The sequence below is a fragment of the Argopecten irradians genome, chromosome 1 (assembly GCF_041381155.1).
Source record: "Argopecten irradians isolate NY chromosome 1, Ai_NY, whole genome shotgun sequence".
In the NCBI taxonomy this organism is placed as follows: Eukaryota; Metazoa; Mollusca; class Bivalvia; order Pectinida; family Pectinidae; genus Argopecten; species Argopecten irradians.
This window is the reverse complement of record NC_091134.1, coordinates 48,721,656-48,743,174: the sequence shown is the minus strand read 5'-3', so window position 1 is coordinate 48,743,174 and position 21,519 is coordinate 48,721,656. Positions and strand designations below refer to the sequence as shown.

Sequence of the window (21,519 nt, the reverse complement as noted above, 5' to 3'; positions counted from 1 at the left end):
ATAAAAGAAACAGTTCAAGGTTTTTCAAGTAGAGTATATCAACAGTCAATTTGTTTGTTCAAAAATGGACTAAATAATAAAATTAATATCAGCTGAAATAAATTTGTTCCCACTAATATACCTTGCCAAGCCCAAGCATGGCAAGATAAATACACAAGTTCTTCACTATTATATCAACACTTTGATCACATATATCTTCCTCATGGTCCACATACGGAGATTTCCATAATATGTATTTGGATTTCTGAATGTTCAAGTTAGCTGACGGAATTCATCACATACGCAGTCCTTGAATTCCTATACTGCATTGACCATAATTTGTTGTTTGGAGACAGGTGCTAATATATATATAAAGAAACAATAAACTAAAATAATGAGGTACAGTAAATCCAGGAAACTGGCTCAAGCAAGTTCCTGTCAAGATTACTAAAACAAAATATCACATATTAGGCTATGTACAAAAACCTTTAAAGACAACCATGATAAGATTTATATTGCCAAATATCTTTGAAATCAAACTTAATACCTATATATTATGTGAACAAGGAAGCCGGCTCAAGCAAGCTTTCCTAAAAAGGAAAACGTTATAAATACACCAAATTTTATTTAGTAGAAAAAAATAAACCACATGGAAAAATGTATAGATGAGGAAGCCGGCCCAAGCAAGCTATCCCATGAAGCTCAAAAAACACAATTTTTTTTGGCGATTTGTTGAATTAATATCAATAAAATGTTGCACAAAATGTATGCCAATATGGCGCACGTGAAAATTTTTCTTAGATGAAGGGCTGATGTCTTAGCGAATCAGATTCTTTTACAAAAGGTGACGTCATACGGTACCCCAAATAAGGGACAGTCAAGCAAAGGGGAACAACTCCTACTTAAATTGTACACAATTACTTCTATATGTGTCAGTACAAAAATTAGCTATACGTATAGCTTGCATATTTACATAAATGAAACAATCCCGTGTTTATTCACTAATATTTAAGCTATAACTGGATCCATCAGTATTTCATATATATAAAGGTTGATAAAGGGAATATATTGAGATAACAATGCACATTGTTTGTCGATTTTTAAGACATAATTTTATTTGGATGTATTTGAAAAACTGTCAATTATTTTTACTACAGATCTTTACAGAACCAAATATTTTTAAAACCGCTGTATTTAGATATTTTTCTCCTTCCTATAGGAATCCCTTCTTTCCTATGGACAAGGAAAGGCACGCAGACAGTCTACTTTCACTTTCCTGCAAACCAATGTAATAGATTGTGACTGAATATCTGTTAAACACCAATCGTAAATGGTAAAGCAGCTCGCTGGAATTTTAAATTTTATACACAAAATGTCTATATGTTTTCCTCTATGGTTAATTTTATAAACTCTACTCTGTTATAAATATATTTGTGTACCTGATTTTTTTATGATTACTTTATACAGTTAAACATCAATATGAAAACGGAATGGAATATTGACATTTTTACACTGTTATTAATAATTGATAATATCAATTAACATTGATCATAAAAGCAATTATAATCTGCAGCCATTCCAAACGGAAGCACATGTAAAGATATCATAACAGCCAAAATCATTCACTGTTATTGATTTCTCACATGCCTCTAGACTCACACGATAGCTAGCTTGTAATATGCCATCCTCATTCCTTTTAATATAGATAGTTTAGTTTAATAAGTCGCTATGTTTAACGCCCAATTAATAGTCAGAGTCAGTTAAGGACGTGCCAGGCATATCGGTGAAGGAATGCCAGAGGTCACGGGGAAAAAGGCGGCAATACCTGGCAACTGTCAATATGGGATTCTAACTTGCGACCCAAAGGTAGAGTGTTTATTTTAATATGTAGAGATATCCCAACCATTTGGTCACCGCGACCCTTTATATTTATATGCGTTTTACCTAACATGTAGTATACAATTTGTATGTACTTGCATACTGTAGCTTCACATGCATTTTTGTACGTCTTCCCGTCTTTTCCACAAACTGGCATTTGAAATGGTGGACATCGGCATCCCCCTTCTTTGAACATGAACACACTCTGTCGCACTCGACGGCGACATTTCTGAAAGCGAAAATAGATATACATAAAGGATCTTACATGAGAGTTAATTTCATATGAGATTTTATGAAACGAGTATAAGAAGTTTTCATTTTTGAGAGCCTTGGCGAGGAAAAATTAAAACTTCGAGACAAGTCTCATAAAATTTCATATAAAAATGGACACAAATTTAAGATACTTTTTATCACATATCTACAAATACCTACATTACAAAGAATTTCACGTCAAGATGTCTTCCGAAAATCCAGCAGAGGCTAACATTTTGTCCCGCCGTCCTCATAATCCTGACGTCACGTCATTTTCCTGACGTCATTTTATTGTTTCTGTCTGACGTCACAACGAATTTCCGGTCAATGAAAATCACTCCAGGTCATATTACTCTAGTGACATATGCAAAAATATTGAACGTGCGAAATCACTGGGTATCAGGCGGATTATTTGATAAATGTATATATATATATATATATATATATATAAATAAAAAAGAACAATGTCCATGTGATGGTTTCCATATACATAAAAAACACAACTATAAAACATTTTTTTCTCCCTAGCGCTTTCTCGGCTCATGCCGGTCTTCAGGGGTTTGAATTCTTTCAAAAAACTGTTTTATAGTTGTGTTTTTTATGTATATATATGTATATACACAATATAGCCATTAGTCTTTAATAATGCATTATGCACATTAAATCAGAATACTGGAAAACATCAAAACCAGTGCCTGGTTTTATTTCTATGTATTATAAGATCTGATTCTACTAAAATTACCTATTTATATAGAGAGGTTTTATTTTACAACATATAACTAAAACACTGATGATCTTCGTTTATTTCAGAAACAAGATTAAAATTCATACAGTTTATGAACATATTGTGTTTTGTAAACGTTCTAATATATCATAGAAGTGATTTAGGCCTTGGAGATTCGATGAGATTTGAAGCTTGAATCTTACATCTTCTGCAAACAGTTAATTTAAAGTTATAATCATGAATTAATTATGTAGTTTGACAAATTATATTGATTGAACCCCAGTGGAAAAAAAACCAAGAAAACTATACAAGGTATGAATTACTAAAATCTTTTACTGTAAAAGATGAACTTCTGTACCGAAACAAAAATTTCCTCGTTCATTTTATTTTCAAATGAAGGATCACCCCATAAAAGGATATTTAAATCGTCAACGATATTATATTTTGTGAATATACCAGAAATATATTGTTGCCTAATGTCAGCATATTTGATACAATTGAACAAAAAAATGAAAAGAATCCTATATTATAAAACCACATGCACAACGAGGCGAATCTACAAGATTTTTACTGAAAAGATGTTGGTTTAGTATACTGCATTCTAGACGCAACCGAGCACGAAGTATTTGGTCTAATCTATTACCTGTGTTAAAATAGCTACACGGTGTTCTGGTGATTTCAGTTTCAAAGTATTTTTTGAGAACCTTTACTAGAGGAATTTTCTCTTATATCTAATATATCTTATTGTCAAATTAAAAATTATATTAACCATACTTGCACAATGCTTTACATGGGGTCGCGGTGGCCGAGTGGTTAAGATGTCCCGACATATTACCACAAGCCCTCCACCTCTGGGATGCGGGTTCGAATCCCATGTGGGGCAGTTGCCAGGTACTGACCGCTGGCCGGTGGTTTTTCTCCGGGTACTCCGGCTTTCCTCCACCAACAAACCTGGCACGTCCTTACATGAGCCTGGTTGTTAATAGGACGTAAAACTAAACAAACCAAATGCTTCACATGAATTACTATATGTTTTGCCATCCACTCCACACACAGAAAATCGGACTGGCGGACAGTTGCATGTTATTCCCGTACATGGACACATTTTGTTGCACTGGACATCGACATTTCTGACGATAAATATATTTCAGTGTATAAAAAAGCACAGAAATTGTATTGAGGATTTATTTTGCATCTTTTCACTTTCACAATTTCGAGATACAAATGTGACGTTGGTTAACTACAACCTACCATTAATTAATCTCATCTTCCGGTAAATATGACGTCATATTTAGAAATATGTTTTTGGCGTCACAATCGACGGAAGTTGAAATTAATTGGACTACATCGACGTCGTGTCCCGAAACCTCCGTATAAAATATATACAGTTTATTTGTTGTAGGACTATGTGGATAGGACCAGGGGCGTAGGAAGCGGGGCAAACACCAAAACACCAAAATCTCGCGCTTTCGGGCGCTCGCAAAATCATCAAAATACATTGTTAAACTCATTTCAGCCATTCTAAATCGTTACATTTTCCCCGGGGGTGACTCCAGAGGCGCTCACACGCTAATTTGGCCTATTTGCGTATTCGTTAAATACCTTTTACCGACCCCACTGTCTATAAATGTGTACCAGGATGGTTGTGTGTGGAATTAATCTCCTCCTGTAGGTGCGGCGCGGGAGGGGAGTGTTACAAAATATTGAGGACCTTTGCCCCACGTTTCATTTTCCTACGCCACTGAGGACAAACAGCGATATTCTAGTCGAGGGTCAAAAGGTAGGATTAATGAGGCTTCCGAGAGTGTTGTAACATTTTATGACCCCAGAGTAGAATATCCTTGTCCATATTGAGTATTTTTTCTGTCAAACCTTGACGTTATGCTGATATTTTATTTTTTAATAAGTTCTAAGAGAACCGCGACTACTGAATTCTCCAAACATAAATACTGGTAAGTTGTAAATGAATTCATTGAGTGAGATGAAACATGCGCAGAAATGGTAATTCTATTCTAGGTTAAATAGCTGTACAGGGTATCGAACAATAACATTGGTCAGGTTCTGACCTCTAAATCTGAAAAACTGCACACAACAGTTTAAGTCATTTTCAGAGATAACGGAATTTTACCAGAAATATATGCATTGGAACTCAATATTGGTCATGTTAACGGTTTGAGTAATACCTGTGAAACACTTCACAAACTTGTGCAATGAAGCAGACTGTCTAGATTAAATCGGTAAAAGAGGTAAACTCTGCAATAAGTGGTAGAGTTAATGATTGTCTCCATAAGTCATTTCAATGGTACAGTGTAGCGACAGAATTGACTTATGTCAAGCATAAGGTTGTGATATTAATATTAATTTTCATGTTTAAATCATGCTTGGTCCGATTTCAATTATTGATTTATCTTTACAACGTTATATGCAATGTCATCTCTCGAAACTACACTTCCAAAGTATTTAATATGTTAAAGCCATTGCCTGAACAAGCGTGGACTTAAAAAAGTTTAGGCTTGATCAGTCAATGAGAAAGAAAACAAATATAAAAATTTCACTTACTTCCATTTAGCTTGACAAGCACCAAAGTACGTTTTTCCATCCATTCCACAAACTGCTCTTTCAAACTTAGGGCAGTTACAAGTCTTTTTGGAGCACTCACCGACACTCTTCACTTGGACTTTCCTTGGCATATGAATGAAATTATATTTATATGACACTAATGTACCATCTTGCATATAAACTTGGAGTAATATTTTTAATGATTAATATTTCACGCCTCGTATTGTATACTCTGTAAGATATTGAATACAGTCAAACCTGTCCATACGAGACATCAAAGGGACTTACAAATTGATATTTATAGGCAGTTTTCCTTAATACAGAGGTAAATAATATAATTAATTGTATCAAATGGGAGTTATAAGTCTGTCCTTTATAGACAAATGTCCATTTTATAGAGGTGTCCTTTATATCAGGTTTGACTGTATTTGATTTCCAAATTAACACCTTTGGTTATCTACTGTTACGCTTGTTAATAACGAATTGTAGCGGACATTGAAAATGAATTCATTATACAAATATTTCGTAGGACAAATGGAGCTTATTAAATAATAAAATAATACATTTTACTCGGTGCACGTTGTTTCGTTTGCAAAGAATGTATCCGGTAGAAAAACAAAATATAATCAACTTGTTACAAAATTCGTCATACACATGGTCATAGTACTAGTTTTATACAATGCTGCAGTTGAGGATTAATTTTTAGTATTTCACGAAAACATATTTTAACTAAGTCCATTCACAAATATCAAATTGTATTTTTTATGTGTATGGTTTTATCAAACATGTTTTAGGAAAAGGTGTAATATATAATGAAATATCTGAATATTTGTAAATAGTGGGGTTTAACACCACATTCTCAACCAAACCTCATCAGATCGAACACGTAAAATTTGAAATCATGTTTACTGGTAATCAGAGCGCAGCTCTGCGTAGAGCGAAGCTCTACTAACCATAACATGTGTGTGAGTATATAGATTCCAATACATTCCATTTCTATATAGACGAAACGTGTCATCAGGATACACTTTGAAATTAATGAAGTGGTTTTAGACAACAACGAAAGAACACAATGAATGTGCTGGTCAAATGTGTTGTCAGGCGCACGGCACCGTCAGCCGTGACGTCATGAATCTTGTTGCCAAAAATGACGGCATATATTTCCGTGCATTTTTATACATGGCATGTTGCCAAGATTAATTTCCGAATTACATAAGATAGAAACGAAATTCTAGTTGAATGTATTTCTTCCCGACTTGTATATGACGATTGTCGATATACGCTAACCATAAAACATCCATTAATAGTGTTAAAGAATTACATTTGTAAACAAATGAAAGGACTACAAGTTTAAAGATTTTACAGGGATTTACAAGTCTGAATCATCCACATATGTACATCCATGGTTTTAATCTCGTTCTGAGGTTACAACCCTAACCATATATACATTTTTAACATAAAGTTGCGCTCTTCTGACGATTTTTCTTAAATTCATATTAGTTCGTTTATAAGTGCCCGTGTCTGCATGTTTACGGTTCAGAAGAAAAAAACAACTGTACTACAAAAATTTCATGATTCAAAGAGTTGACATGGCTCCATTGACTTTAAGTTCACTTGGTCGACCAATTCTGCATTTGTACTTGCGGGTAGGTATAGATTGTGACGCCAGGTGTTTGAGAGCGTAACGTCATGTTTTTTTTTAGAAAACTACGTGAATTGTGCTCATAAGAAAATGACGTCACAATGGATACCTACCGACAAGGGAGCTAACATTGTAAAATGCAAAGACGGAATAACTCTAGTTACATTTAACTTTTTTATGTGGTATATTGTTACATCTACTTTTGCAATTTTATTCGATATATTGTTACATCTACTTTTGCAATTTTATTCGATTGTAATGGTGAAAATCATGTACAATTGCGAGTTTCTTCAGATAAAGTGGTAATCATACAGAGATCGTATGTTGTAAGCACGTCCCAGTGACGTATATCTTAGTAAGATATAAAGAGTATGTTGTTTCTTATTGTATCTTCATCTGAAAGGGACGGTAACATAAACGTACTTGCAATTCGCTTCATATTTATTCAGATACGTCATGCCGTCATGTCCACACACCGGGTCTCTTGTGGCTGGGCATTTGCACTTCCTTCATGGGCATTTATTACGACACATCACCTCAACATCTGAAGAATTGAGACAACTTTATTTGTTAAAATAATAAGTGCAATAAGAATTATAAATTTACTATAATTCTAAAATTATGTTGATATATCGTTTGCTTTGATTGGATTATATTCTTGACATAATCCGCGTTAGATTGATAACATTGAGACGTTGCCGTGGCTATATAAAAATCAGAAAGAAGCGAGGCAATCTCAAGTTTCATTTTAGATAACGAGTTAACATGTATAGCACACTGCATTTTGAATAATTTTAGAGTGGGGATATAATGATATTTCCCTGAATCAAATGGAGATTGGATCATGAATTTAAGTTATAACACCAGATAAACGACATTATCTAAATACAAAACATATTTTTTCTATAGGGATAGTTATGTTTCCATTAAACTATACTTACTTACAAACAGCTTGGCACGGACTATTGTATATCTTCCCATCTGCTACACACACAAAGTTGAGAGGTTCAGGTCGACAAACACGTTGACGTTTTCTACATGGACATCGTCCTTTACACTTCATGATCACACCTCTAAAATTCATTACATTCAAAGTAAAAGCTGGTTTTAATCAACCCGATCATTGAGGAGGAGAAAATGACCGGGATTCGAGCCCAAGACCTTCGAACGCTAGCCGATGCTCAACCAATTGATCTACTTGGTCATCGATGACAGATCTAGGCCAATCCCGATACATATATAAAGGCAGATTTCTAGGCATATAAAAAAACAAGCTCTATGGAAAAAAAGTTATCAAAATCACAATTACATGTTTAGTAATGAACATTATACCTTTTAAAGTAATACAGATCATGACATTCCGGATGGTTGGAAAAGTTTTTACCATAAAGCCAGACCAGACATTGTACTTACTTTAGCCATTTCTTAATAATAAAATACCTTAATTTGTGATCTTATGATTTTATTTTTCCTGGATACTTTCTTCTTCCTGGTAACCCACAATACCTTGGATTTGATTTGGGGATTTTGGGGAAAACTTCAAGTATGTCTTATTATAAGTGAGCATTGTTTGTTTGTTTGTTTGAGTTTTACGGCCCATCGACAACTAAGGTCATTTAGGGCCAAACTAGCATTATTATCAGGATAAAATATCAGGGTAAAAAAACAACAAGTAAGGATTAAAACACAGATTGTAAACGTTTATTTGATAAAAAAAGGTTTGCATGGGATAAAATAGTTTTGGCTAAAACACACGAGAAAACTCGTGCAAAAAGTTGATGAAACGATGAAATGTTGAGTTGATACGATGATATGATGAGAAAAACGTTCATATTTTATCTAAAATACCGATTTCTTTGAGTTAATTAAAAATACGATTATGTCTCACGGCATGAAACAAAGTGTACATGTCGGAGACATCGTAGTGCTTATCTCGTATGTGCTTAAAATCAATACAGTGCACTAAAATATGCTCCACTGTGAGAGGAGAATCACATGCATGGCATGTGGGAGGATCCTCCCCTCTCAATAGATAGGAATGGGTAAAATATGTGTGTCCAGTTCGGAGCCGAGAGAGAACAACTTCCTCTCTCTGCGGTCTCTCCGACTGGACAGTTTAGGATTAAGTGTAGGTTGAATTTTAAACAGTTTATTGTTTGTTTCGGTAGACCACCTTTGTTGCCAATGGTGTTTGGTGGCTGAGTTAATTGAAGGTTTGATGTCGGTGTATGGTAGTTTCAAATCTGTTTGTGCTAGGCGAAGAGCAGTCTTAGCTGCTTTATCAGTCTGTTCATTTCCCTTTATATCCACATGACTGGGAATCCAGAGATAAGTAATTTGAGTTTTAGAAGATAATTGAAATGTTCGGATTAAAAGATTTTGGATTAGAGTATTTCTAGGACATCTTGATTTCAAAGCCTGAAGAACCGAAAGAGAGTCTGAACAGATGATTGCCTTTTTGATGCGGTGTTCTTCGATATGGTCAAGAGCCAGACCGATAGCACAAGATTCCGCAGAGAAAATGGAGGCAACATCTGGAAGTCGGATAGAGGAACAGTGATTAGATGTACAGCATGCTGCCGCAACTTTATCACCATCTTTTGAGCCGTCAGTGTAGATCTTAACATGATCAGGGAAAGCCCTAATGCACTCCCGAAAGGAGGATTTGTGTTCTTCGGGTAATGCACTGGATTTTGCCCTCTCATGTAGAGATAAATTGATATCAGGTGTTTGAATGAGCCATGGTGGTACATCCGATATGGTGTACTCGTCAATGGTGTCGAAATTTATATTTAGTTCCTGCAAAAACTCTGAAATTCTGATGCCAAATGTTGGTATCAAGGTTAAAGAATACGGCCACAAGATGTTCTTTCTTGGCAAATGCTTCTCGTATAAATGTTTCTAGTCTAACTAAGTGGTCTACCGTTCCCCTGCGGTTTCTAAAGCCGCTTTGCAAAGGACTTAAAATATTGTTTGATTCCAGGAACCAAACTAATCTAGTATTTATCATACGTTCTAGAGTTTTACAAATACAACTCGTCAATGAAATAGGACGATAGTTATTGGCATCAGTAGCATCTTTCCCGGGCTTCGGAAGGGGTATAATAGTAGATTCCTTCCAAGACCCGGGAATTTTGCCAGAAGAGTAAACTTTATTAAATATAGTTAAAAGACATTTTAGTGAAGAGTCTGGTAATTGTTTTAAAAACATATATGGAATTTCGTCTGGTCCAGCTGCCGAGTCCTTTGATTTCTCAAGAGACTCGAGCAATTCTGGTATCTCGAAAGGCCTATTGTAACTTTCACTGTTGGAGGATTTAAAATTAAGACGTCTCTTTTCCTTTTCTTTTTTAAATTTTTTAAATTTTTTGGAATGATTTTTGACGGATGAATTTTTAGCAAAATTTTTGGCAAATGCGTCAGCTATTTCGGATTTTGAAGAAAATATTTTATTTTTATTAATGAGGTGGGAGGATGGTGTTGCTTTTCTTTTCCCACTGATTTTACCAATCATTTCCCAAACTTTCTTCGAAGATATATTGGAATTAATTTTTGAGACATACTCTTTCCAAGTACTTTTCTTGTCGGACTTAATAGACCTTCGAGCTTTAGCTCTCCATATTTTAAAATTGTTATAGCTTGAGACGGTTGGCGAAGCCAAGTACCGCCTCAGAGCTGCATTTCTACCAGATCTATTGATAAATGAATCATTTGACAGAAGGAACTTTGTAGGTTTTGGCACGGATTTTGGTATGGTTTTTGTAGCGATAGAAGTGAGCGCTTCTGTGAAAATTTTAATGGGGTCATCGAGGTTCAAAAAATTATCCTCGATGAGCTCCTCGGCGCATAAGGTTTTAAACTGAGCCCAATCCGCCTTATGTAAATTCCAACGAGGAATAGGCTCCTCAAGTTTTGGTGACCCTATATTTTTAATATAATTGGAAAGTGATCGTTCCACAAAGATCATCGTTGACCCTCCAATCATAATCCAGAAGAATTGATGGATGGCATAACGATAGATCAATGTGGGTAAGCGAGCTAGAGGCAGGGTGTAAATATGTTGGGGCATTGGTGTTATAAAGACATAAGCTGTTTTTATCAATAAACTCTTCGATACGTCTACCTCTATCGTCAGTGCCTGGGGATCTCCAGAGGCTATTATGACCGTTAAAGTCACCCATGATAATATATGGCACTGGTAGTTGTGATACGATGTTACTCAGTTCATCACAACTAAATGGAGTATTTGGAGGTAAATATATAGAACAGACTGTTATTTTTCGGTGAAGAGTTGTGCTTATAGCAACAGCTCGTAAGGTGGTATTTAGCTGAATGTGTCTGTGAGGGACGTGATGCACCGCCACCGCCACACAACCTGATGCGCGGCCACCTGTTGTTGGAGTTTTTGTGTATAGTGTAAATTGTCTGAGATTGATGGTGTCTTTCAGCATTATTTCTTGAAGGCAGAATATGGATGGGTTTTTTGTTTATATAAGATGTTTTAATTCTTCTATGTTCGCTTTAAATCCACGTATGTTCCATTGTATGATAGTGTTTGTCTCTATGTTGGTCCCTGAGGATAGTTTGTCGGACCGACAGGACTACTTGAAGTAGGTTGTTTGGTGGCGATACATGTGTTGTCACCAAACTCGCTGTCGTCCGATAGAACATCATAGATGTTCCGTCCAAGGATAGGGTCATCTGATCCCTTACTGGGTTTGTTGTTTAGTGCAGGGAACCTCGCCAGCTTTACCTTGGTGGTTTTGGTCTGGCGCTGCTCCTGCGGTGGTGTATTAGCTGGTCGCTTGGCTTTATTAGGGAGTTTTTTAACGTCAATAGACGGTGAAGATAAAGCACGTCTATGACGAGCGGCAGTAACTTGTTTTCTAATGTTCTGTGTTTGAATTTGGTGTTGTGTAAGTCCCGGAGACGCCGGTGGGATTGGCGTTTTAGCTCCAGGTGGCCCAGCAAATGGTTTTTGTTGTGGTTTGTTTTGTGGTTTACATGGACCTGACTTGAACCTGTTCGGGTCCCCCATGATTACTTTGCAGGCCTTAGCATCAGCCATATCTGGGACATCATTGTCCCAGTTAGGCTTGTCAACCAAGGCCTGGACCGACGCATGTTTGACGGTGACACTGTCAACAGGCGTCTTTGCGCGGGTGATCTGGGCATAGGTTGCCACATTCAGGTCTGAACACTCGACTATCCTCCTAGCTTCAGGGAAGGAGACACCTCGGGTATATTTGGCCCGTAATATCTCCCTCTCCCGAGTCCAGGCAGGACAGGTGCGAGCAAACGCAGCATGGTCACCCCCGCAATTGACGCAGTGACGGTTGACAATGTCACATTCGTCTTTTTCGTCGTGACCTTCACGGCCACAGTACTGACATACCATTTTCGTCTACAATTGCTCTCATGATGGCCGTACCTCTTGCAGTTACGGCACCTCAATGGGTTAGGGATATAGACAGTGACATTGTTACGTTGGTAACCAACAGTTACGCTTTGTGGTAATGTTGGTGTAGCGAATGTTAAGATAAAAGTGTGTGTTGGGACCAAGCTCCCACTTTTTCTCGTCATGATGCGTTTAACATGAGAGACCGGAATGTTCTCCTCTTGGAAGTATGACAGTATGTCAGCCTCATTGTCATTGCGCAAGGCTGGGCACCTGATTACCCCCTTGCTGCAATTCAATGATTAGTGTGGTTTTACACACACACTGAGACCGGCAAAACTGTTGGTTCCAAGGAGGTTCTCCGCTTGTTGCTTGCGGAAAACCTCTATTAGGAGATCACCCGATCCCAAAGGCTTGACAGATTTGACATCTCCAGCAATGCCTTTGATGCCCTTTCGCAATATTAAGGGTGATAAACCTGCAGTGGTCTTGCCACTCTGTGTAGAGGACATGACCAGAAACTGTGGGAATGTGTTTGTTGTACCGCTTTTTGTTTGTTGATTTGTGGTTGATTCCTTTTGGGGAGATTTTGGTTGTAGTTCATTTTGTTTGTTTCTGGAAGCCATCTTTTAGAGTTTATTACAATTCGCTAGCTGTGCCCCCAACCACCTCGGAGCCCAACAGGGGGACACTCATGATGACATGGATATCCAATGTCAAAGTGTCAGGGTTACACAGATAGTATACTCGGAAGAATATTTCGAACAAACATATTCAAATCAAGCTTCCGGCAGCACGCTCGCAAGATCGATCAGAATCAAGACAATCCAAATTAAACTCACGATTGACCCAAGCCACCGCCTTCTTGGAGATCTACGAACCAAGGGCTCGGCATGACCAGCCGATTGATAATACAGGGCCCATATTATCTCTCGTCTAACCGGAGTCTGAAGCCAAAGTAGTGTGTAGCAGTAAAAAAGGGAAGAAAAAAGAGCAAAACCTATTCAACCACCAGGACCTTCTTCCCCCGGATACGAGATGCAACCCACGGCAAACAGGTTGGCTCAAATTGGAGCTACTGTGAAAGCCTTCAGCTACACTGATATCACGCGGACGCACATCACACCCCCAAAAGTGGTGCGCATCCGCATGAGAACAGTGCACCCAGTCTCGGGACGTGGACCCAGCTTTCATGGAGACTCTATAAAATAAGTGAGCAGGGCAATTCTTTTTCCGCTTTTAACAGAGAGTGTTTGGCCAAATTACTTTCAATGTAAGTTTTCTAAACGTACACATTTCCTTTAATCACAAGAGAGTATGACACACAGAATTTTCAGTTCATCAAGGACACATGCACGCCCCATACAGGGAAGCCATTTTAAAAACTATGCTTTAAAAGCTATGTTTCATTCAACGGTCGGCTGAAATTTAAAAATCTTAATAGTGCTTTTTTATTAAATCAAGATGAAATAGTAAGGCTACGATACATTGGCTTACTTGCAATCAGCAACACATTTACTTGGGTATGTCTTGCCGTCGATCCCACAAAAAGCTAGGCTGGGGCGACAGTTACACTTCGTACATGGGCATTCGTCATTACACATCACCGTAGTTTTCCTACAGAGCAAAGTTGTGACAATAAAAACTGTCTTATTTGTTTGTTTACCTTGCTACCTGTATATGAGTGTAGATATAATATACAGATTAGATTTCGCCCTATTAGTATATCACATGTTAACACGTTTTTATTTAGCGATTAGCGGGATAATTCACATCGGCCCGTTATAATGTCATAGCATAGTGTTGATACTCAGCAGTGCCGAAATCGTCATTGAACATCGATTTCCTGTTTCATTTCGTACATTTTCACATCATAGTGTACTTATGCTGTTAGGTCATTTGTCTCACGAAGGTAACATTATGCACATCGCACATGTAATCTAAACGTCACACATAAAATGCCCACTGGTTGTGTGACAATATCAGCACACTATACATCTTGGTATTTGTGTTTACAATGCACTGGCACATTAAAATTATGCCGAATCAGTAGTCCCACCGAAAACAAGGATACTGAACTAAACCTAACCTACCCTATTGTTTGTTTGTTTGTTTGATTAATTAACGTCCTATTAACAGCTATGGTCATGTAAGGACGGCCTCTCATGTATGCGGTGTGTTGCGTGTATGTTGTGCGAGGTGAGTGTTTCGGGAGACTGCGGTATATTCATGTTGTGTCTTCTTGTATAGTGGAACTTTTGCCCTTTTTATAGTGCTATATCACTGAAGCATGCCGCCGAAGACACCAAGCAACACACCCCACCCGGTCACATTATACTGACAACGGGCGAACCAGTCGTCCCACTCCCTTTTTGCTGAGCGCTAAGCAGGAGCAGAAACTACCACTTTTACAGACTTTGGTGTGTCTCGGCCAGAGGACAGAACCCAGAGCCTTCCTCACAGGGGCGAACGCTCAACTCAAGGCCAAAAGTGAGGCGGTGCCAAGGAAGGCATTAGGAAAGATAAAGTCAGTTAGGAAGAAGAGAAAAGATAAGATCCTAAATTTAGTCGCCTTTTACGATCATGCAATAGGGGCAGCAGGTACAATTCTAACGCCCTACCTGCAGGGCTGAACCTACCCTAATCTGGTAGTGTTCCAATGATAATTTTAGTACTTAAATACCTCATAGACAGCAACATCATGTAAGATAGCTCACTATTAAAATGATCAAGTCATTCACCCTTCTCCATTACTTTAAAAATAAACCAATAATATGTTACTGGCATTTGGCTTCACACGAGTTTTTGTAAGTCTTGCCGTCATTTCCACACACTGGTGCGCTACGTCGAGAACATCGGCATGCTTTACTACACGGGCACTTTACTGCTGTTTTCCTGCTGATGATGGAATCAGTTTTAGACCTTACGACTATTTATCTGTTTCAAAAGCCATTGCTATAATTAAACGAATTCTCAAATCATTATTATCAAATCAAGTTAATGAGTTCCTGTTTGTATATACATATATATTTGACACAATGTATACCAAACAACATTTGAAGGAAATAAGCATCATTTGATGGAAAAAAGCTTTCTCTAAAATCAATACCTCAAAAATAATGGTTAAGAAAATAGTTTATTTCAAAATTTCTAAAAAAAAGACCAACATTTAACGACATAATTTCTTCATTATAATATCGAACACCCAGTGTTTTCACACAAACTATCAATCACGTCTCCTTTATAATTACTGCGATGTATTTCCTACAAACAACGCCCAGTCCTCTCTCATCAGGACACTATAATCTAACATATCACTGACTGTATGATAATATTCTGAATAAAATGTAATTCTGCTTTATACTTATTTTAATATTTGCATTTCTTCACCTATTAATACGGCAAAATGTAAAATTTAAACTATATCTTGCCATGCATGGGTTGGTATACGTATTCCCGTTCACACCACAGACAGGCTGTGATGTCTTTTTACATCCGCATTGAGATCGGCAGGGACAACTTCCAAGACAAGGGATCGTCCTACCTCTACGATAAAGCCATATCAAAGGCTATATATAACCGTCTCACCTCTACGGAAAAAAAATTATTAAAAGATATGTATAACCGTTTCATCTTTACACTATATTACTAAAGCTACATATAACCCTCTTACCGATATGAAAAAAATCATATTAAACAATACATATAACTGTCTGACTTTTATACAACAATACTAGACATTAATATAACCGTCAAATCTCTACGAAACACCTTATCATGGATTAAATATAACCGTCTTACCTCAACAAAACATCATATCAAAGGTTACATTTTGGTTTGATTTTATAGATTTAACTTCCTATTAACAACCAGGGTCATTTGGGGCCTTGGCAGGTTTCTTAGTGGAGGAAAGCCGGATTATCCGGAGAAAAACCATTGTTCAGCGGTCAGTACCCCGCAACTGCCCCAAAATGGATTCCAACTCGCGACCTAAAGGTGGAGGGCTTACATTTTGTATGGTAATATGTCGGGTCATCTTCACCACTCGGCCACCGCAGTCCCACAAATGTTGTTTATACCTTTCTCATATCCACAAAACATCATATCAAAGGTTACATATAAACGTCTCACCTCTACAAATCATTATACCATAGGTTACATATAACCGTCTCACATCTACAAAACATCATATCATAGGTTACATATAAACGTCTCACCTCTAGAAATCACCATATCAAAGGTTACATAATCGTCTCACCTCTAGAAAACACTATATCATAGGTTACATATAATCGTCTCACCTCTAGAAAACACCATATCATAGGTTACATATAATCGTCTCACCTCTAGAAAACATTATATCATAGGTTACATATAACCGACTCACATCTACAAAACATCATGTATAAGGTTACGTATAACCATCACACTTCTAAAAATTATATTTTAAGTTTTACACAGGAACCGCCGTAACTCCCCTTCAAAACATACTTTAATAACCTACCGTAGTTTAGTCAATAAGTAATATATAATTTGATTAACATTATCAGATCAGTTTTGAAATAACATGACTTTATTTTATGTATTGTTGAACTGCAAAACCGCGGTAAAAGAAACCATTCCAGAAATTGCTATGTTAAGTCTGAAAAAAGTTACCCCTTTCTAGCCAAAGAAGTATTAGGGTAGGTTTGGTTGTCTGTGCCACACACTCGCAGTTTGAGACATCGAGTTCTTTCTGTAAAAAACCAGAATAACAAGAATTCACACAATGTCTATAAAACGTCGTAATATCACGAAGAATACAGTGAAAAGTATCTACGTACGTCGTGAAATACGTAGTGATTCGACACCGCAATAGATAAAAAGGATAATTATGCGCAAGCTATAAGCTGCTTCATCTTGTACTGAAGGCTAAATTGCTAAGTAAGTTGTTTTATTCAAACCGTGTGTCAAACAAAAGTTAAAATTAATTACTCAGTCACGGGTGCCTAGTAGAATTATAAAGTAATATGTTGCTTTGTCTCAAAATCGCTATACACATTGGCAAATTAGATGTTTCATTGTTAGGTTGTTGCATTAATCAGCTATTGTGTATGACAAAAATTATGTAGTATCGTTAAGTATGTAACCACCAGCTGACGCATCTGACAGATTTACAATACCTATAATTAATTGTTAATGATGATAAAGCGCCACGCTGATTTTTGATACCTGTTGTCATTTTTCATTAAAAGTCCTACCAATAACGTCCAGCTGTTTGTCGGGGGACAGACGCATATATGTTTTTTATGTAAATGACTTAAATGCCTGCTTACAAACTTAAATCAAACCTGATTCAAAATAGTATATTGGAAAAGATGATATAAAACAATTGCCTGCTATGTTATAGAAATCATATAAAAAGTCTCCCAACTATGGCAAAGTAATAAAATAGTCACATTATAATAATTAGAATTCCATTCTCGTTAAACACATAACTGGCGACTCTATAAAATGGTAATTGCAAAAACATACATACAAAATAAAATCTATTACAAAATATTGTCCCCTTGGTCAAAATTCGTCAGAAAAATATTGACAATTTAAAAACTGATAAAATTGAATCAAAGGAGAGATATGACAAGCAAACTATTTTGCATTAGGATACTTTAGGGGTTTTCAGATCATTTTGCTTCTTCTGAGCTCATGGTATTTTCAGAGGTCAAATGGCAAATGCTGCAATTTTAAGTTTTCATTGTTTAAGCCCTGATTAAAATTTCGGGATATTAATCTCGTGGCTACCTGAATCAAAATAATCAAAGATTTTGAGATGATCTGCGTAAGATGTCACGTGTGCTAGGTGACGGGGATAAATAAGGTCGCATTCAATGAATGGTATAGTCTGGCAACAACGAACCTTCTGAATTTTCAATGTTTAAAGCAAATGTTTTAGCTATTTCAATTTGTATTTTGAGAGAATCTCAAGCAACACCTATATTGCAAGTAAGTAAAAGGCGACTAAATATGGTACCGTTATCGTGTGTTTAAAGCAAACAATATCATAGTTCAACATGAAGAGTTCACTGTGAGACGTATTTTATTAAAAATCATTGTGGTTACCGGAAAGTCGTCCTGAGAGAGAAACCTAATCTTTGATGTTTGGGAAAGAAATCCCATACATTTTGATCTACGGAGCCACTAGAGTTAATATCCTAGATGTAGTCGTCTTGTTCATACAGTGGAGTCACAATTCTAATATCATACCCCAAAGGAGTTGCTTGCGATTAGCTCATAAAACAAGCATAAATGATTTAAAATTAAAAAAAAACTACTCTTAACATTGGAAAACATAGAATGCTTAGTTGACAGATGATATCATTCAATGAATAACCTAATTTATGCACCTAACACTGTCCATATCTTAAACAGGTCATGACAAGATTCATATGCAATACTTAATATTAATCTGAAGCTATCAACTCGTTGTAAAGTGGAAGCAAATCGTGAAAGTCGCAATGCTTAAATACAGTTAAACAAATCATTTTCACCCACTTCTTATATTTTTCTTCCGTTTTCTGAACTGACCTTCACAAACCCATAATTTGCTGGCAAAACCTACAACAAATATTTTTTACTCTTATATTTGATTGATTAGGACTTAAACAATGAAAATTTAAATATTTATACTTTGTCCTTTGACCTCTGAAATACCCACGAGTTCAGCAAAATTCGGCCAAAAGTGATGTCCCTCCAAAGTTATCTCTATAACAAGAGTTTTTTGGCGTCGTAATATGTACAGCACAGAAGATGTCATGCGATGAAACGCAAATTAGGCCTCCACTGATCACATCGATTTATTCATAGCATACTTTGTTGTCATAACGTCATCTTAGACGATCGATATAGATGTTCTGATGTTCTAGCATCAGATCAGAAATTCTAAACTGTGTGCAATAAAATTCTCTCAATAGACGAACCAATTTATAAATACCATAATAAATGTCTAAAAGAAAGAATATTTAAAAATTTCTTTCATAGATAGTAATCAATTAGATGTGTGTTATGTATACAAGTTGGACATAAAGGATCTTTTTGTCAAACACTCGGTGTTAAAACACATTCATAGTAGTAAAGACCATTTTTGGTTCAATAAACAATCGGAAACCTTCCGCACGTATATTTTCTTGCTTACGGAAAGTGCCAAAGATTCCCGATTGAATCAAGAACACGCTTTTTGCAGCATTCGGATATATCTCCTTATGTTTTTCAGGAATCTCATTATTCAGGTACAGTTTTATGTTCATTTTCAAGTAACTCCACTTTTATGCATTTCTTTTTTCGGATAACTCCAATTTGAGCCATCCCCATGAACAATTTTTTAATGTCGAGGAAAGGTCCTTTGGATTGTGTTATTTGGTTAGATTTCTTTACCTGATACAATATCATCCTAAAGGTCAAAAATAATAGGACAATCTTTGACAAACAAACAATACCCCGATCTGTGTTTTGAGCGAAAATGTTATATATTTAAAAGGCATATTTTTCACGTGTAAATTACAAAATATAGAGCAAAAACATTTCACATATGATTAACCTTGCGCACAATGCAGCGACATTGGACTGGGTTCGAGTCTTGGTCTGGCATTCATTTCCATAATACACTGTCTCCTTTCTTTCCTGTTATGGAATCTGTGCTAAATTGGTACTTCAATACCCTCGGTTGTGATATTAAAGCCGCATGTGTCTTATAAGGCGAAGAAAAGAGAGGGAGGAATGTAACCATCTGACAACAGATAGTGTTCGGAGATCTGGCCATTGTCCCCTCTCCAGTTACACATATGTAAGATTTATTACTAAATGAGATTTCATTTTAATATGAGATTTTATCAAATAAAGTTTTAATGTTTGTGAGCATTAACAAGCTTTTAGAAAGGTCTTAAAGTGATCGGGAACATTACACATTCTTCCTTCTTTGACGACATTTACCCTACGTTTTTAAGCACACTTTTCGTCAAAATATTATCTAAAACGATAATCGAATGGTGACTACGAAACCATAAGTAGTGATTTGATTAGAAGTGCTGAATTCGTCCGTCAGACATCATGCCAAAACGACAGTATCCCGCGAAAAGATTTTAATCTAGATGATAAAAGACTTTTCCTGGTCGTCATGAACCTGCAACCTAAAACGTCTCCCACGGAATTAACCGGTTTAAACTGAAAAGTCTAGTGACTCATTTATTCAACATTTATTCGTAGATCCAACATGGTCATTGAGAGAAAAGTAAATGCCACAAAAAAGGTATGAAACATTATTCGGAGGAAAAGTTCAGAATACTGCTATGGCTATCTGGAAGTTTCTTCTTTATCTATATAAAATGTCTTGTGAAACAGGCAAGCATATTCCGTGTATAAACCTGTGTCGTAAGTAATGTATACAAGGTATTGTCCTAATTTGCTAAGTTACAATTGATTAACATATTTATCCAATTATGAAACATTATCCAATTATGAACACCAATTGTACTCGCCCAAAAACAGATATAGCATAGGTGAACAATAAATAAGTCTATTTAAAACATTGATGCTGATGATTGAATTATAATCATGTAACCATCAAAATGTGTTGCCGACTTCTTTAATCTATGGCATTGAATAGAATTTCATGACATGCGCAGTCAATGCAGATAGTTCTAGGTTGTATTACTCAACTTACATAAATCAACGATTTTGTATAAAGACATTAACGGTGTGTGTCACCAATATATGTCTGTGGTAGTTCATTTGTAATGTTCTGTTGTGAAAACAATAATACCACGAAATCAGCAGTAAAACATCAGATCCTTTTCCAGAATACATGTTTTTTGTATTATTGAATGATGTCATGAACCCAAGCTTTTTTATCATCACGTGTCTATATTTTTTCTTTATTTAACGTAAATATTATTAACCAACATTCTATGCCCAACGACGTAGTTGGTTTTCTGTGATACTGTACTTATGATAACACGATATCCAGTTTACGTCCTCTGAAACTCGATGTCCAGTTTACGTCCACTAAAACATGATGTCCAGTTTATGTGTCGTCCATTGAAAATAACTCAACAA

General features: G+C 36.4%; 1 protein-coding gene across 1 annotated transcript; it reads right to left on the bottom strand.

Annotated features, from left to right (window-relative positions):
- Nucleotides 1-1,212: 1,212 nt before the first annotated feature.
- Nucleotides 1,213-17,709, bottom strand: LOC138330129 (serine protease inhibitor dipetalogastin-like). The gene is made up of 8 exons (XM_069277572.1): nt 17,673-17,709; nt 17,089-17,167; nt 15,214-15,327; nt 7,976-8,107; nt 5,393-5,515; nt 4,900-4,915; nt 1,953-2,086; nt 1,213-1,255 (listed from the first exon to the last, which is right to left on the bottom strand). Exons 1-8 carry the CDS (start codon nt 17,707-17,709, stop codon nt 1,213-1,215), a joined length of 678 nt encoding a protein of 225 aa, XP_069133673.1.
- Between the last annotated feature and the right edge of the window lie 3,810 nt (nt 17,710-21,519).

Coding starts and splice junctions, on each gene's coding strand:
- LOC138330129 (XM_069277572.1), bottom strand. CDS start 17,709: ATGCGTCTGTCCCCCGACAAACAGCTGGACGTTATTG. Junction 15,328..17,088: donor ACTTCTTTGGCTAGAAAGGG/GTAACTTTTTTC, acceptor CATCATCAGCAG/GAAAACAGCAGTAAAGTGCC. Junction 5,516..7,975: donor CCGTGCCAAGCTGTTTGTAA/GTAAGTATAGTT, acceptor TCATATGCCAAG/GAAAGTCCAAGTGAAGAGTG.